This window comes from Macaca nemestrina, chromosome 15 (genome assembly GCF_043159975.1).
Source record: "Macaca nemestrina isolate mMacNem1 chromosome 15, mMacNem.hap1, whole genome shotgun sequence".
Lineage (NCBI taxonomy): Eukaryota > Metazoa > Chordata > Mammalia > Primates > Cercopithecidae > Macaca > Macaca nemestrina.
This window is the reverse complement of record NC_092139.1, coordinates 36,305,169-36,324,120: the sequence shown is the minus strand read 5'-3', so window position 1 is coordinate 36,324,120 and position 18,952 is coordinate 36,305,169. Positions and strand designations below refer to the sequence as shown.

The window sequence follows — 18,952 nt, the reverse complement described above, 5'->3', positions numbered from 1 at the left end:
AACCCGGGAGGTGGAGGTTGCAGTGAGCCGAGATCACGCCACTGCACTCCAGCCTGGGCGACAGAGAGAGGCTGTATCTCAATTAAAAAAAAAAAAAAGACACAGAGACTAACAAAATCCAAAATACTAAAAAAGATTGCTGGTCCGGGTTCTTGAGGCATGGAGCTTCATCTGTGCCACGGTCAGGGGAGCAGGAAGACAGGAAGAAACAGACATGGCACTTGTAGACGTGAGAAACGCACTTAAATTAAAAAGAAATGCAAATGACTCATTAGCAAATTAGGCGCAGCCGAAGACAGTTTAGTGAACCGGAAGAGAGAGCCAAATAATTTATCTTGAATGCAACATGGAGCAATTGGGGTCTCACTCTGTCACCCAGGTTGGAGTGTAGTGGAGCCAGGATAGCTCACTACAGCCACTAACTCCTGGGCTCGAGCAATCCTCCCATGTCAGACTCCCCAAAGTGCTGGGACTGTAGGCGTGAGCCAGGTATCTTTAAATGATGAGGTACAGAAGTAAAAGTTCTGCCAAGTTCCTGCCATTATGGAGTTTATGTTCTAGTGGCTTCAGAAAGTCACATCAGTGTGTAGTGCATCCGGAGTCCACAGTGTAGGGAATGTTGTGCTGTCTCAAAGAGGCCCTCAGTAAGAGGGGACAGTTGAGCAGAGATCTTAAGGGAGCAAGGGAGGAGCTTAAGGCGCAAGGGTGGAGATCTGGGAGAGTAAAGAGAACAATGGTAATACGGTCGAGTATCCCTAATCTGAAAATCTGACATCCAAAATACTCTAAAATCTGAAACTTTTTTTTTTTTTTTGACACAGAGTCTTTCGTGCTCTGTCGCCCAGGCTGGAGTGCAGTGGTGCCATTTTGGCTCATGCAAGCTCTGCCTCCCAGGTTCAAGCGATTCGCCTGTCCCAGCCTCCAGAGTAGCTGGGATTACAGGCACCCGCCACCATGCCTGGCTAATTTTTATCTTTTATTTTTAGTAGAGATGGGGTTTCACCATATTGGTCAGGCTGGTCTCAAACTCCTGACCTAAGGTGATCCACTCGCCTTGGCCTCCCAAAGTGCTGGGATTACAGGTGTGAGCCACAGTGCCCGTCCCTAAAATCTGAAACTTTCTGAGGGCTGACATGCTCAAAGGAAATGTTTATTGGAACTTCTCAGATTTTGGATTTTCTTTTATTTTTTATTTATTTTTTTGAAACAGGGTCTCACTCTGTCATCCAGGCTGAAGTGCAGTGGTGCGATCACAGCTCACTACAGCCTTGACCTCCTGGGCTCAAGCGATCCTCCCACCTCAGCCTCCCGAGTAGCTGAAACTACAGACGTGCACCACCATGCCTGGCTAATTTTTTTTGTAGACACAGGGTTTTGCCATGTTGTCCCGGCTGGTCTTGAACTGTTGAGTTCAAGTGATTTTCCTGCCTTGGTCTCCCAAAGTGGGATTACAGATGTGAGCCACCGTTCCTGGTTTATGTTTTAAAAATTTCTTATTTTTAATTTTTGTGGGTACATAGTATGTGTATATATTTATGGAGTACATGAGATATTTTGATACCAGCTTGCAATTTGTAATAATCATATCAGGGTAAATGTCTCAATCTCCCGAGTAGCTGGGATTATAGGCACTGGCACCACACCAGCTAATTTTTGTATTTTTAGTAGAGACAGGGTTTCACTGTGTTGGCCAGGCTAGTCTCAAACTCCTGACCTCGTGATCTGCCCACCTCAGCCTCTCAAAGTGCTGGGATTACAGCTGTGAGCCACTGCTCCTGGCTGATTTTTGTATTTTTAGTAGAGATGGGGTTCACCATGTTGGCCAGCCTGGTCTCAAACTCCTGACCTCAAGCATCTATCCTTTGTGTTACAGACAATTCAATTATACTCTGTTATTTTAAATTGTACAATTAAATTATTGTTGACTGTAGTCACCCTATTGTGCTCTCTAGATCTTATTCATCTAACTATATTTTTGGACCTATTGAGTATCCCCACTTTCCCCACTGCACTACCCTTCCTAGCCTTTGATAACCATCATTCCACTCTCTATCTCCATCAGTTCAATTGTTTTAATTTTAGCTCCCATAAATAAGTAAGAACATGTGAAGTGTGTCTTTCTGCGCCTGGCTTATTTCACTTAATGACCTCCAGTTCCATCCTTGTCTTTGCAAACGGCAGGATCTTATTTCTTTATTTTTATTTTTTGAGATGGAGTCTCACTCTGTTGCCCAGGCTGGAGTGCAGTGGCGCGATCTCAGCTCACTGCAGCCTCCACCTCCCGGGTTCAAGTGATTCTTCTGCCTCAACCTCCTGGGTAGCTGGGACTACAGGTGGGCACCACCACACCTGGCTAATTTTTGTCTTTTCAGTAGAGACAGGATTTCACCATATTGGCCAGGCTGGTCTCGAACTCCTGACCTCGTGATCCCCCCGCCTCAGCCTCTTCATGTGCTGGGATTACAGGTGTGAGCCACCACGCCTGGCCAACAGGATTTTTTTTTTTTTTTTTTTTTTGAGATGGTGTTTCGCTCTTGTCACCCAGGCTGGAGTACAATGGTGTGATCTCAGCTCACTGCAACCTCCACCTCCTGGGTTCATGTGATTCTCCTGCCTCAGCCTCCAGAGTAGCTGGGATTACAGGTGTGTGCCACCATGCCCAGCTAATTTTTGTATTATTAGTAGAGACGGGGTTTTACCGTGTTGGCCAGGCTGGTCTCGAACTCCTGACCTCAGGTGATCCTCCTGCCTTGGCCTCTCAAAGTATTGGGATTACAGGCATGAGCCACTGCACCCGGCCAGGATCTTATTTTTTATGGCTGAATAGTACTCCATTTTGTATACATACCACGTTTTCTTTATTGATTGATTCTGTTGATGGACACTTAGGTTGCTTCCAAATCTTGGCTATCGTGAACAGAGCTGCAATAAACATGGGAGTGCAGATATCTTTTTGATATGCTGATTTCCTTTCTTTTGGGTAAATACCCAGTAGCGGGATTCTTGGATCATATGGTGGTCCTATTTTTAGTTTTTGAGGAACCTCCAAACTGTTCTCCACACTGTTTGTACTAATTTACATTCTTGTCAGCAGTATGTGAGCGTTCCCTTTTCTCCACATCCTTGCCAGCATTTGTTAGTGCCTGTCTTTTGGATAAAAGCCGTTTTAGCTGGGGTAGGCTGATATCTCATTGTCGTTTTGATTTGCATTTCTCTGATGATCAATGATGTTGAACACCTTTTCATACACCTGTGCCATTTGTATGTCTTTTTCTTTTTTTTTTTTTAAATGGAGTCTCCCTCTGTTGCCCAGGCTGGAGTGCAGTGGTGCCATCTTGGCTCACTGAACTCCCGCCTCCCGGGTTCAAGCGATTCTCCTGTCTCAGCCTCCCGAGTAACTGGGACTACAGGCGTGTGCCATCAGGCCCAGCTAATTTTTGTATTTATTTATTTTTTTTCTGAGACAGAGTCTTGGTCTGTCACCCAGGCTGGAGTGCAGTGGCGCCATCTTGGCTCACTGCAGCCTCCACCTCCCGGGTTCAGCCTCCCGAGTAGCTGGGATTACAGGCACCGGCACCACACCAGCTAATTTTTGTATTTTTAGTAGAGACAGGGTTTCACTGTGTTGGCCAGGCTAGTCTCAAACTCCTGACCTCGTGATCTGCCCACCTCAGCCTCTCAAAGTGCTGGGATTACAGCTGTGAGCCACCGCTCCTGGCTGATTTTTGTATTTTTAGTAGAGATGGGGTTCACCATGTTGGCCAGCCTGGTCTCAAACTCCTGACCTCAGGTGATCTGCCTGCCTTGGCCTCCTAAAGTGATAGGATTACAGGCATGAGCCACCACGCCCGGCCTGTATATCTTATTTTGAGAAATGTGTATTCAGATCTTTTGCCTATTTTTTAATTGGATTATTATGTTTTTTTCCTTAAAGAGTTGTTTGAGTTCCTTATATGTTGTAGATTTTGGATTTTTGAATTAGGGATGCTCAAACTGGTAAGTATTATGCAAATATCCTAAAATCTGAAAAAAGAATTCGAAATCCAAAACACTTCTGGTTCCAAGCATTTTGGATAAGGGATACTCAACCTGTACTAACCTGTGACCTCTGACTTCAGAGACTTTGCAATCCTGGGAGACTGAATATAATCAGGTGCTAAGATGCAGTTGTATGCAAGCTGACCGGAAGACAATTTGGCCCGGTGTTCCTGAGGTAGACTTCATAGCAAGAAGGGATTTAGGTATTCATAGAAGAGTATGTAGGTCATTTAGAGATGGAGGATGGAAAGATAGTGGCAGTAAAAGCCAGAAACAAGAGAAGAACCTGCTAGAGGTGTAAAATGCAACCTGGTCAGTAGTTGGACAAAAGACTGAAGGATCTAGAATGTAAGAAACCTTGAATGAAAGTCAGGATGAGTGGTTTGGGTCTGATAAGACTCTTGCTTTTCCATTAAGCAGTGTTTGGAGATTCATTTGGAGGGGATGTGCAGGACAAATTGCCCACAGGGCTCTCACTGAGCAAATGTACTGCGGGGACAGCAGGGCTGAGTGGGAGCCGTGAGTTTCCCAGATGTGCTCCAGGTTCCACCTTAAAGCCAGGTGGCACATGGGGCCTATTTCTTTTTCTCTGTCCATAAGACTATTCGCCCATTGGGAAGAACCATACAGTATATCATCTGACCTTTTTCATTTAGATCAGCCTATGGCTAACTATGTCATGTTGGTGTACATTAGCCCAGGGTTTTTACTCTGGCGACACTGATGGGGACCTATGGAAGTAGAATGTGCTATTTAAATTTCAGTGCCAGGCCATGCATGGTGGCTCACGCCTGTAATCCCAGCACTTTGGGAGGCCGAGGTGGGTGGATCACTTGAGGTCAGGAGTTCAAGACCAGCCTAGCCAACATGGTGACACCCCATCTCTACTAAAAATACAAAAATTAGCCAGGCGTGGTGGTGGGTGCCTGTAATCCCAGCTACTTGGGAGGCTGAGGCAGGAGAATCGCTTGAACCTGGGAGTTGGAGGCTGCAGTGAGCCAAGATCACTCCATTGTACTCCAACCTAGGCGACAGCGAGATTCCATCTCAAAAATAAATAAATAAATAAACAAATTAATTAATTAATTCAGTGCCTTGGGAGAGCTTTGGGAAAGGAAATTGCATGAAACTACCACAAGAGGGTGGCACTTTATACTCATTTTGTGAGTGAGAAAATGTTCATATAAAATTTAAAAGGCTTTCTAGCAATTCCTGGGCTCTTTTCTCAAAAGTGGAAAGAAACCCTGCAACATTCTTTGGCAGTGAGTTACATGTATACGCAACATTTCTTTATAAAGACACAGAAGAAGGGAAGGCACCTTGGGAAGGTGGTTTAGCCCAGCATTCCTTGTCTTTTTTGGCAATGATGACGTGGCAGCTTCTGCAGCCTGGCCGTTGATTAGGATTATAGGGCACAGGGTGCTGTTGTGTTTATCCCCTGAGCCTGAGGATGTTAGATTTTATCCATGCCTGTGATGATAGCTGTTATTTATTGAGTACTTAGCATAATGCTTGGTACCTTACAGTCTTACCTCCATCAACTTGTTGAATCGTCACAGACAGATTTGGAGTTTGGTTTTATATGACAGACACAGTTCAGTGATAAGAGTTTTCTGTATCCTCTATGTACCTCATCTACCCCAACTATGACCTTGGGCCTTTCTACGTGTTTTTCGAACTACTACTACATTGAAAGATAAAGTATCTGGCACAACACTGCAGACAGTTGTCTTTAATAGCAATCCTCACACTCTAAAAACAAACTTGCTTAGAAGATTTGATGGTACAAAATCACACCTGGTGATTTTGCCATTGAAAATTATACTTCAGTTTTTATTCCCTAGGAATCAAAAAGGATACAGTTCCTATCTTAGTTTTGTTTATTTTTGGTTTTGAGACAAGGTCCCTCACTCTGTCACCCAGGCTGCAGTGCAGTGGTGGTGTCTTGGCTCACTGCAACCTCTGCCTCCTGGGCTCAAGCGATCCTTCCCGTCGCAGCCTTCTGAGTAGTTGGGACTACAGGTGTGCACTGGCTAATTTTTGTATTTTTTGTAGAAATGGGGTATCACCGTGTTGCCCAGGCTGGTCTCAAACTCCTGGGTTCAAGCGATCCACCTGCCTCAGCCTCCAAAATGCTGGGGTTACAGGCATGAGCCACCATGCCTGTCCCCTATCCTCAGTTTTAAAGGCATCTCTTGAAAACAGCATATAGGATTTAAAAATCTCCATCAGATACTCTTTGCCTTCTATCTAGAAGTTTAGTCTATTTGCATTTATTTTGATTCCTGATATAGTTTGGTTTATTTCTTTCATCTTACGTGCTTTATATTTGTTGTGCTATTTTTGTTTATTTGCCTTTTTCTTCCCGTTTTGGAGGCACTATCAACCTAATGCCACTTTTTTTTTTTTTTTTGAGATGGGGTTTTGCTCTTGTTGCCTAGGCTGGAGTGCAATGGCACGATCTTGGCTCACCGCAACCTCTGCCTCCCGGATGCAAGCGATTCTCCTGCCTCAGCCTCCCGAGTAGCTGGGATTACAGGCATGAGCCACCATGCACAGTTAATTTTGTATTTTTAGTAGAGACAGGGTTTCTCCATGTTGGTCAGGCTGGTCTTGAACTCCTTACCTCAGGTGTCTGCCCTCCGCAGCGTCCCAAAGTGTTGGGATTACAGGCGTGAGCCACTGGGCCTGGCCTAATGCCACTTTTAATTAAAATTTCCACTGAAGGATTAAAAAAAAGTAAAAAAGAAGACAAAAATGGGTGTAGTTTTGTAATTCTGAAAGTCTTTTTTCTTTTTTTTTTTTTTTTTTTGAGATGGAGTCTCGCTGTGTTGCCAGGCTGGAGTGCAGTGGCATGATCTCAGCTCACTGCAACCTCTGCCTCCCGGGTTCAAGTGATTCTCCTGCCTTAGCTTCCCGAGTAGCTGGGACTATAGGCGCGCACCACCACACCCAGCTGATTTTTGAATTTTTGGTAGAGACAGAGTTTCACCATGTTGGCCAGGCTGGTCTCAAACTTCTGACCTCAAGTGATCCACCCACCTCGGCCTCCCAAAGTGCTGGGATTACAAGCATGAACCACTACACCTGGCCAGAGTTTTCTTGATAGAGGTCTTGTAATTATTTGAATTAGAAACTTTTCTGTTAAAGTATGTCCACAAATTCTTTGATAACCCTCCCTTCAAGAAGTGAAGCCTAATTCCCTTCCCTTCCAGTGTGAGCTAGACTTAGTGACTCAGTTCTAATGAGTAAAAGTGATGGAATTGATAGTGTGACTTCCGAGACTAGGTCATAAGAGGCATTGGGCTTCCTCCTTGCTCTCCCGCTCCGATCACTTGCTCTGGGGGAAACCAGCAGCCATGTTGTGAGGACACCCAAGCAGCTCTATGGAGAGGCCCACATGGAGAGTAACCACGGTCGCCTGTCAATAGCCAGCAAGGAACAAAAGCCTCCTACCAATAGTCATGTGTAAGCCATGTTGAGAGCAGATCTTTCAGTCCCAGTTAGACCTTCCAATAATTGTAGCCCTAGCTGAGAATTTGACTGAAATATCCAGAACCACATCTGCCTAGTTAAGCCACTCCCAAATTTATAACCCACAGAACAGAAACCACGTACAATAATACATAATTGTTTATTGTTTTAGGCTGTTATGTTTTGGGAATAATTTGTTATGCAGCGTTAGATAACACATACATTCCGTCACATAAAATTACACTTCCTCAGATCAGGATGGTTTGTTTGTGTTTGTGGTGGGTATTTATGTGTATTAGTAACCAGTGGAGGCCTGACAGTAATCACTAGGGGGCCAATGGCTCAGGCAGGCAGAGTGTTCCCTTCCTCAGGGCCTGGCATTCTGATGCAGAAGGCCAGGTGTTGGTGTGGTGGCCATCTTGGGGCCTTCTGGTCCTGATTGGTTGGGTTACAGTGCCAGGATCCCTGTATTGAGGCCTCAGGTAGGTTAGCTTGGGGGAAGGCATATGACACACAGGCAGTTTTGGATTTAGGAGTTGGACCTGGGTTCCATGGAAATCAGGCATTGCAACATCTTCGTTAGCCTTGCCAGGAGATAGATTGGTGTGAAATAATTTATCCTGTTTCTCCTGGTCACGTGTCCTTATTATTCCATTGCAGTTCGTATATGTGAAGTTTTGGTGCTGGATTGAGAAGGGAAAGGATTTGGGAGGGAAGTTAGAAATTATTTTAATTATACAGCTTATGGAATTGCTGTAAAAATCTTCATCTCTCTACCAGGGCTTTACCTGACTTTCTGGGTCTGGAGGATTCTCCTGAGAACCCCTGGGGACCTGGTTGGGTGGTGGCTGTAACAGCTGATGAGGTTAAGGTGGCAGACTCTCTTTAGAACACTCAGAGACGTGGGTGAGAGGGTCCCTTGATCCTGAGGCCACACTGCTCACCTGGGTCTGGGAGCACGGAGTGGAGGAAAGGAAGGAGCTGTCCGCAAGATAGCTGGGCTGTTGCAGAGTCCTGGACTGCGACTCCCACCCTATCAAGGCTCTGCCCTTGCCATCAAGGCCTTAATGGTCTGGCCCCCGGCTTCTTCCCCCTAAGAAATATTCTGCATAGAACCATGATATGACACTAAGTGAACATAGAATCCCCAGAGACGATGCTCTGCATTGTACCTTTTGCAAAACTCTTCAAAGAAACCATCTTCGAGGTCCCTTGTACAATAATCAGGTTATCAAATTCCTTTTAGAATTTGGTGCATAAAAGAGATTTTTCTGCCCTGGGTAAGGCAGGTTTCCTTCCAAGATAAGAGGCACTGGGCAGCTCACTTGCTCCTGTGATTCACTGTTAGGAGGCTGCACTCCAGGTTTTGTGCTCCATGGTGTGAGCTTCGCTTGGGCTGGGTACTGGGGTATCACCAGTCTTCCCACCAATCCCACTCACCATGACTGGTCTTTGGTCCATTTACCTTTATTTTCATTCACTTTCATTTATTTATTTATTTGTAGAGACAAGGGTCTTGCTATGGTGCTCAGGCTCGTCTTAAACCCCTGGCCTCCCACTTCAGCCTCTTAAAGTGTTTGGATTACAGGTGTGAGCCACTACTCCTGGCCAGACTTGTTGTTGTTGTTGTTGTTGTTGTTAAGACAGGGTCTCACACTGTTGCCCAGACTGGAGTGTAGTGACATGATCTTAGCTAACTGCAACCTCTGCCTCCTGGGCTCAAGTGATCCTTCTGCCTCAGCTTCCTAAGTAACTGGGATGACAGGTGCGTACCACCATGCCTGGCTAATTTTTTTGTAGAGATGGGGTTTTGCCACGTTGCCCAGGCTGGTCTTGAACTCCTGGGCTCAAGCGATCCACCCACCTCGGCCTCTCAAAGTGCTGGGGCTACAGGTTTGAGCCACTGTGCCTGGCCTGGACCTTCCATTTAAACCAGCTCACTTCCTCTGGATTGAGAAATGTAGGCCCTTCCGCATCCCCCTCCCAGCTAGGGAAGCTGGCAGAAACCCGTGTCCTAAACTGTGTCCCATGGAAAAAGTCTACGAGGGTGGTCGTGGCCCTTCCCCAACTCCCAAAATCTGGAGGCGATGTCAACTACTGCGAGTGTGGGGTTCAGAGCTGTCTGGACCAAGATATTGGTGAGGGCAGTTAGTGCAGAGATGCCTCCAGGTTCCCTAAAAGACAGGTGAAGCCACTGTCTTCCTCCTCTGGTAGCTGACAAGGGCCTGAAGGAATCAAAGTTCACACATTCCAAGAGAGGAGAGAGAGCATGTATCTGAGAGGAAAGAGGGGAGAGAACCTCAATTTGGTATATGTGAAACTGGGGAACTTGAGGATCAGCCCCAGGATGGAGGCTCCCTGGAGTCCCATCCATCAGTGCGGAGGTCTCTGAGCACTCTTCCCAGAGGCTGACCTCCACAGATGAGTCTGAGATGGGGCGTGGCCAGAATCTGGTTTGACTCCAGGGGGCCGAGATATAGGAAGGTGTCCAGAGGCAGGCAGCGCGGTCCAGCTGGCAGAATTGGAGGTTCCAGGACCCTGAGCCTTCTTGTCCGTGGCCTGGCTTTGGCTGGCAGAGGGAGGCGTGGTCTCTGGAAAATGAACCAAGACAAGAAAGAGGAAGTGGGAGATTTTGTACAGGTTGAATTGGAGCTCTCTGGAGCCGCCCTGCGGTGTGTGTAGGTTTTAGTCCATTTGGTGATGTGAGAGCTGTCAGATTGTGCTCAGCTGTCTCGGGGTCACCTTGGCCTGGCTTTTGCATAAACACATCTGTTGGAGGAGTATGGTCTGCTGGCTAGAGAACTTGATTTTGAACCCTGGCCTTAGGCTAGACTCTCTGATCCCGGGTTTTCTAGAGTATAAAATTGAGACAAGAATAACAGCAGCTTTGCAGGGTGACTGCCAGGGTCAAATGTGATGATGGAAGGGACGGGGCTGTGGGAATTGTTTGGAATCAAATCTACTTTCCAATCCTTCATTAACTTGTTTCCTTCCCCTCCTCTATCTCCAAGTTAGGGACAATGACTGCTCTCTACTAAACCCAGTCCCTCTTGTTCTGGGACACAGAAATGGGCTCTGGTTCCCTTGTGGATGAGTGTGGCCTATGCTGGAGTTCCAGGCTTTGATGGGACCACATCCAGGTGTGTCCCCTAAGCTCTTCCCCTTGCACTAGCTTGATGCAGGCAGAGCCACAAGATGGAAGGAGCCAGGGTCCCCATATCAGCACTTGTGGCTGTCAGGTGAAAACACCCAGTTTGAACTTTGTGTTGAGTGAGAAGTGAACTTTTATGGTGTCTGAGCCACTAGCCATTTTGGGTCTCTTTGTTGCAGCAGCTAGTATCATTTTATTATAGCTAATACTTAGTAATAATAAATAAATAAATAAAATGCCAGTTACTAAGAAATTGGAATGCTTGTATAAAAAAAAGGGTCAGGCCGGGTGCAGTGGCTCATGCCTGTAATCCCAGCACTTTGGGAGGCCATTTGAGGTGGATCACTTGAGGCTGATCATTTGAGGTCAGGAGTTTGAGATTAGCCTGGTCAACATGGTGAAATCCCATCTCTGCTAAAAATACAAAAATTAACCAGGCATGGTGGCAGGTGCCTGTAATCCCAACCACTCAGAAGGCTGAGCAGGAGAATCGCTTGAACCTGGGAGGCAGAGATTGCAGTGATCAGAGATTGCGCCACTGCACTCCAGCCTGGGCAACAGAGTGAGACTGTTTCAAAAAAATAAAGTTCAGATTCCTAAACTGTCAGTCATTCCTTATGCATCTCATTCACTTCTTACATCCAAGGCTAAAGTGTCTGCATGCATATACTGTTTAATTTTAAAACAGAGATGATCTTTGGAAAATGGGATCACCTCAGAGATGGTCTGTTTCAACTTGAACTGTCCTCACTCCTAATTTGAGATGGTCTATGATCACTCCACTTTGAAGCCCCAGGATATTTTCACTTGACCTTAGCCAAAAGGCCGAGAAGCAATAGCCCCAAGATACTTTCTTGGGAACTTTTTATGTGGACTTTTCTCACTCTATTATTCTAGATATTCCAGTGCTTCTCTTTTCAGAGAATATAAACTATAGCACACATTGCTTAAAGATGCAGATACATTCTGAGAAATGCATCATTAGGTGATTTTGTTGTGTGACCATCATAGAATGTACTTACCCAAACCTAGATGGCATGGCCTGTTGTACACATAGGCTATATGGTTTAGCCTATTGCTCCTAGACTGTAAACCTGCCCAACACCTACTGTACCGAATACTTTAGACAGTTGGAACATAATGGTAAATATATGTGTATGTAAACATAGAAAGGGTAGAGTATGTGAAATATGACAAATGGTAAACCTGTCTAGGGCACTGACCATGAATGGAGCTTGCAGGACTGGAAGTTGCTCCAGGTGAGTCAGTGAGTGAGTGATGAGTGAATGTGAAAGCTCAGGACACCACTGTCACTGCTGCAGACTTTATAAACACTGTACACTTAGATTACACTCAATTTACAAACATTTTTTCTAGACCAGGCACGGTGGCTCAGGCCTGTAATCCCAGCACTTTGGGAGGCCTGAGGCGGGTGGATCATGAGGTCAGAAGTTCAAGACCAGCCTGGCTGACATGGTGAAACCCTGTCTCTACTAAAAATACAAAATATTAGCCAGGCATGGTGGTGGGCACCTGTAATCCCAGCTACTCAGGAGGCTGAGGCAGGAGAATCACTTGAGCCCTGGAGGTGGAGGCGGCGGTGAGCCGAGATCACACCACTGCATTCCAGCCTGGGTGACAGAGCGAGACTCCATCTCAAAATAAAAAAAAAAGTTTTCTTTCTTCAATAATAAACCTTAGCTTATTGTAACTTTTCTATTTTATAAACTTTTAAATTTTAAAAAACATTTTGTCTCTTTTATAATAACAGTTGGCTTAAAACACAAATACAGTGACCACCTGTACAAAAATGTTTTTCTTTATATCCTTATTTGATAAGCTTTTTCTGATTTTAAACTAAGAATTTTTTTTCTTTTTATGTTTTAAATTTTTCTTGTTAAAAACTAATATACAACACACACATTAGCCTAGGTCTACAAAGGGTTGGGATCATCAATATCACTGTCTTCCACCTCCATATCTTGTCCCACTGGAAGGTCTTCAAGGGCAATAACACACATGGAGCTGTCATCTCCTGTGATAACAATGCCTTCTTCTGGAATGCCTCCTGAAGGACCTGCATGAGGCTGTTTTATAGTTAACTATTTTTTATATAAGTAGAAGGAATCTACTCTAAAGTATAGTATAGTAAACACATAAGCCAGTAACACAATTATCAAGTATTCTGTACCGTATATAATTGTATGTGCTAGACTTTTTTTTTTTTTTTTTTTGAGACGGAGTCTTGCTCTGTCCCCCAGGCTGGAGTGCAGTGGCCACATCTCAGCTCACTGCAAGCTCCGCCTCCCGGGTTTACGCCATTCTCCTGCCTCAGCCTCCCGAGTAGCTGGGACTACAGGCACCCGCCACCTCGCCCGGCTAGTTTTTTGTATTTTTTAGTAGAGACGGGGTTTCACTGTGTTAGCCAGGATGGTCTCGATCTCCTGACCTCGTGATCCACCCGTCTCGGCCTCCCAAAGTGCTGGGATTACAGGCTTGAGCCACCGCGCCCGGCCTTTTTTTTTGTTTTGTTTTGTTTTGTTTTTTGTTTTTTTAAGATGCAGTCTTGCTCTGTCGCCCAGGCTGGAGTGCAGTGGCGCAATCTTAGCTCACTGCAAGCTTTGCCTCCCGGGTTCACGCCATTCTCCTGCCTCAGCCTCCCGAGCAGCTGGGACTACAGGCGCCCGCCACCACGCCCGGCTAATTTTTTGTATTTTTAGTAGAGACGGGGTTTCACTGTGTCAGCCAGGGTGGTCTTGATTTCCTGACCTCGTAATCCGCCCACCTCAGCCTCCCAAAGTGCTGGAATTACAGGCTTGAGCCACCGGGCCTGGCCTAGACTTTTATGTAACTGGCAGTTCAGTAGGCTTGTTTACAACAGCTCACAACAAAGACATGAGGCCGGGCGCGGTGCCTGTAGTCCCAGCTACTGGGGAGGCTGAGGTAGGAGAATGGCGTAAACCCGGGAGGCGGAGCTTGTAGTGAGCTGAGATCCGGCCACTGCACTCCAGCCTGGGCCACAGAGCGAGACTCCGCCTCAAAAAAAAAAAAAACCAAAGACATGAGTAATGTGTTTTGCTACAATGTTGACAGTTACATCACTTGGCAATAGGAATTTTTCAGCTCCATTATAATCTTATGGGGCCGCTGTATATGTGTTCCATGGTTGATCCAAATGTTATTAAGGGGTGTATGATGGCACTACTGCCAGCTGGTATTCACTGGCTCATTCTCTGTGCCAGGAATTCTGGTAGGCACTTTACATGCATGATTTCGTCTCATCTTCACCATCCCATGAGGCAGGTGCTATGATTGACCCCTATATTCACCTGCCCAACTTCATCAGCTAATAATTGTTAGGATTCTGATTTCAATCCCAGAACAGTCTGATTTCACACTGTTTCATAGGCTCTTTACACCTTTCCATGTGGCCTTGTAAAACATAATCATCATGACAAAGAGCTTACCTTCCTTGGTGAGTTGGAGCTGGGTGGCATTTTTGGAGCTGTTTTTAGGTGTGTCCCCTGAATCTCTGGCTGTGGCTTTGCCTTTCACAGATTTGTGGCTCTTCTCAACTTCACGGAGCTGCACAAAATAATGAACTGTTGGTCCTGGCCCAGGAAATGGGTATTTGAGGCTTAGAGGTGCTGAGAGTGATTTTTTTTTTTTTTTTTTTTTTTGAGACAGAGTCTCACTCTGTTGCCCAGGCTGGAGTGCAGCGGCATGAACTTGGGTCACTGCAACCTTTGCCTTCTGGGTTCAAGCGATTCTCCGGCCCTCAGCCTCTCAAGTAACTGGGATTACAGGTGTGTGCCACCATACCTGGCTAATTTTTGCATTTTTAGTAGAAACAGGTTCACCATGTTGGCCCGGCTGGTCTTCAACTCCTGACTTCAGGTGATCCACCGGCCTCGGCCTCAGAAAGTGCTGAGATTACAGGTGTGAGCCACCATGCCTGGCCTGTTTTCAGTTCTTGGTAACTACCTTAAACTGCCTGTTACTGGTCCTCACAACTGATTGGAGAGGGCAGCCTGAGGCTCTCAGATTCGCACAGCTATTGAAGGAACATGGGGCCTGAGGACAGCAACCCTTCCAATCCTCTATTTCAGTGGTTTTCTGTACCTGAGCAGGAGCCCAGCGAGATTAACAGAAGAAGGGGCTTGGCACGGTGGCTCATGCCTGTAATCCCAGCACTTTGGGAGGCTGAGGCGGGTGGATCACGAGGTCAAGATATGGAGACCATCCTGGCCGACATGTTGAAACCCCATCACTACTAAAAATACAAAAATTAGCTGGGTGTGGTGGTATGTGCCTGTAGTCCCAGCTATTTGGGAGGCCAAGGCAGGAGAATCACTTGAACCTGAGAGGTGGAGGTTGCAGTGAGCTGAGATCGTGCCACTGCACTCCAGCCTGGTGACAGAGCGAGACTCCATCTAAAAAACAAAAACAAACAAACAAAAAACCAGAAGAAGGTGTGGATGGGGGACCAGTAGCAAGACAGATGAGATTCATTCCGGAAGAGGGACAGAGAAAGCAAGGACAGGGCTTAGGGAGGGTTAGGGTCTGAATTTTAGGGAGTGTGTGTGTGTGTCAGGAGAGAGCAGTCAGAAGTAGGGTATCGGCTGGGATGTTGAGAGAGGCTTCCCACATGTGAAGGAGACTCAGGAGATCTTTTAGGCTAAAGGGCACAAGAAATACGTCATTTTGACAACATTTCTTTTAGTATTTAAATATTCACTTGAATCTGTAGGAATTACTGTGGGTACTGGGTTTTTCTGTATGGGCGTTGGTTGAACTCACTGAATTTCTCCTGTTCTTTAGCAGCCTGTCGACATTTAAGTCATTATTGTCACAAATCACCAAATAGCCTCAATAATATAAATGCATGCTGTTGAATCTCACAAGTCTACTTGCTATGATACAGATATTTTGGTATTTGGTTTAGAAGAAAGCCATTTAGATAACACAGCTGGGCTCACAAAGCAAATTAGCAAAAACCAAAAACGTGATTTCTTTTGACCCTCCAGGAGGAAACTTCCAACAGACTCACCGCTTGGATTTTCTTCCTCAGCTGGGCATTAGCTCGGGAAAGGCTTTTGGAAACTGAGTTCAGGTAGTAAATGGCCAAGCTGCAAGAGAAAAGCATGCCTCCTGTGGTCCTGTGATCTTGGCAGATGACAGGAGCTGGGCACCTTTCTTGGAGAATCAAGGCAGGATTCCTGGAATAGTTACTGAGGCTTTAGGTAGAGGGTGGGTGTCCTACCATCTTCTTTTCTCAGTGTGGAGAAGGTCCTGGATGCCCCTGCATCCTCTCTATTTCGTTACGCATGGGCATGACTATATAGCTCTAGCTCTGAGAGTGCTCAGTAAAGGTTGGCTGGAGGAATCATCCCTCTTCTGGGAAATCTGAGGTGGTCAGAGGGTGGCAGGGTTTACTGACTGCAGAAGAAGCTGGTCACATTTCCTGTGCACCTGCCTTGTGCCAAGCTCTGTGCCATGTGCACAGTCCACCCCCACCCCACCCCATCTCATTGACTTTGATAAAAATACCATGAAGCAGAGAGTAGACTTCTATGTTTAAAGACCTGGGTCCTGGGACTCAGTGAGGTTAAATAATTTGCCAAGGTCATCCCACCCATTAGTACTCTGCAGCCCACATTGGAAACCAGTACTTTTTCTACAATTTTCAAGTCCTGAGAGGGGAGAGGTAGAGGTGTTAAGAGACCTCTTCTAAGTTTGCCTAAGAAGCACAATTGCAGACGCTCTGAAGGCCTCCTGCTCAAAGTGCCCTAGCATGTTTGGCCCTGACCTTATGGGTTTTAGAGTCCAGCCCCCATAGGCTCACTGGATGTCTGGGTGTCCTTTGAGGCTGCAGCCCAGGCTTTCTTTTCACAGGACCTAAGATCTGGGGTTATGACTACACAGGACACACAAAAGCCAGGGTGCCACCTGGAGTGGATGCTTTGCCAGCCTATTATCTGCTAGCTTTTATTGTCCATCCTTATTAGTAGCTTTTCTCCATGACTTTCAAGTCTCAGCTGCTCCAGCTTTGGTCTCCAGAACCTTCCCTCTCAGGGCTAGGCCATCCATAGCTGCCTCAGTAGAGCCTGTAAGCCCTCTCCAGCCAGAGAAGAGGAGTCCCATGGTCCTTGGGGCAGGGTGTAGGTCAGAGGCTGTCAAGTGAGCCTTCTGAAGCAAGGATTCAGAGAACTGTGGGTGAGGGGAGGAAAGAATAAAGGACAGGTGAAGAGACCAATTTCTGTTATGTAAGGCTGTTACTCTGGGCCAGGCCTTGCCATTCACCTAATTAGCCCATTTTTTTAAGGGAGGAATCAGAGGTCAGAGAGGTGACTTGTCTGGCTCAAGATCACATGCCCAGCAAATGGTGGATAAAATGCTCATGGGTGGCTATGTACCTCCCAAGGTTGTTTACAAGTTTAGCATTTCTCTTTGGTGCCTTCAGGGTCAGGTTTGGTGTCTGGGTTTCAGAATTTCTCCAGGAGGGCACAGGGCAATCCAAGTGGTCACTATCATGTCATCCCTGTCATGCCAGCAGCAGAGGAAATTGGAAATCAAGGATATAAAACAACATGCAAGGGTTTGCTGTTGGCAATGACAGTATTCAGGGCACAGAGCAGACCTTCAAGAATGGGTGTTACATGAATAGATGAACAAATGAAAGGATTCTACATTCACTCCGGCCCCCTTGGGGCCCTGGAATCTCTGTGAGTCCATGTTCATTTCCAGTAAGCTACCAGAGAGGGTGCTGAAGGAGAGGTACCATTGCAGAGTGTGGAGCTCCAGTTCCCCTCCAGGCTGGCAGCCCTTGAGCAGCAGTCAGGAAACTGACCACAGGGTTGGGGGAGTCTGGTTTCATCAGACTATCCTGGAGCTGAAGAGAGCCCTGATGGGGAGCAGCCATTTCTTGAAATACTTTTTGGGAATTTCAAACGATAAACAGACAGAGACAAAGAGATATTTCTAAGGAACAACAAAGATGATAGTCAAAGAGGGAAAGTTTTAACAAAGTCTTTAAGCCCACCCAAGGCTAAACTAAAGTTCAATTGGATGTCAGCAAAATTGGCAAAGATCTCTGAAAATCCTCTCTTCCTTAAAAGCAGTGATAATGCCAGCAAAAATAGTCAGAATCAATTTTTTTTCAGAACTCAAAATTAACCAAACGTTTGCAGCAAATCTAGGGAGTGTCTTTTCTTTTCTTTTCTTTTCTTTTTTTAGAGTCTCACACTGTCGCCCAGGCTGGAGTACAGTGGCGCAATCTTGACTCACTGCAACCTTTGCCTCCTGGGTTCAAGCAATTCTCCTGCCTCAGCCTCCCAAGTAGCTGGGATTACAGGCGCCCAATACCACACACAGCTAATTTTTTGTATTTTTAGTAGGGACGGGGTTTCATCATGTTGGCCAGGCTGGTCTCAAACTCCTGACCTTGTGATTTGCCTGCCTTGGCCTTGCAAAGTGCTGGGATTATAGGTGTGAGCTACTGCCCGACCTGGGAGTGCCTTTTCAAGGAAAACAGCTAAATCTGAGAACAGTGAGTTTTGCAGCATCTAAGTTGCCTTGTATCCCCTGTCCTACCCAGTTCTGTAGTAGGTTTGAAAACCAACAGCCCAAAATTTTGGTGAAAATCAGTAGCCTGGCAGTCACTGGAGGAGGTAGAATGGATTTGGAGCACCTTAAAATTCTCATACCCAGAGAATTGTCATTATTTGATTTATCCAGTGGTTGATACTACTCACAAGGCTATCTTTATTTAACCTGGCTCAGAGCCCAATCAGTGTGAACAACCTTTTCTCTGAGATTGGCAAAAGCAATCAGAGGCAATTGTTGAACATCATGGCTGTGCGAAGTGTTGCATGACAGCTGGGACAAACAATAGGCTAACCAAAAAGCTTAAAAGGAGAACTGGGGAATGAGATGTCCAATGGAGGCTTTAAAACACTTTGAAATGTTCCTGGGAATCTAGAGAACTGTGTGCATGATGTGTAAGGCTCTGTGCCTGTCCAGGGCTGTTTGTATGTCCAAGAAAGACTTGAGAAGGCCCTTTTATTGTCCATCCTTATTAGTAGCTTTTCTCCATGACTTTCAAGTCTCAGCTGCTCCAGCTTTGGTCTCCAGAACCTTCCCTCTCAGGGCTAGGCCTTGAGTCTCTGAACAAGCAGTCAGTGAGAACTAAGGTAGCGTTGTAAACTGCCTGGTTGAATGTCGAAGGCATACCCCAGTACATACACAGAGCCTCTTGGGAAATACTGGGAGTCTTACTGGTTCCAGACA

At 46.0% G+C, this 18,952-nt stretch overlaps 1 protein-coding gene and 1 long non-coding RNA gene across 2 annotated transcripts in view; one reads left to right on the top strand and one right to left on the bottom strand.

Annotated features, from left to right (window-relative positions):
• The window catches only part of LOC139358489 (uncharacterized), a 46,212-nt gene that overhangs the window by 5,915 nt on the left and 21,345 nt on the right, over positions 1–18,952 (top strand). The window lies entirely within an intron of this gene.
• The window catches only part of LOC105481620 (transmembrane channel like 2), a 106,424-nt gene continuing 97,357 nt past the window's right edge, over positions 9,886–18,952 (bottom strand). Inside the window, exons 17-19 of the mRNA XM_011741348.2 lie at positions 15,714–15,792; positions 14,131–14,248; positions 9,886–10,103 (exon numbers count right to left, since the gene is read on the bottom strand). Of these exons, the coding sequence (XP_011739650.2) occupies positions 9,886–10,103; positions 14,131–14,248; positions 15,714–15,792 (415 nt within the window). The remainder of the gene's footprint in view (positions 10,104–14,130; positions 14,249–15,713; positions 15,793–18,952) is intronic.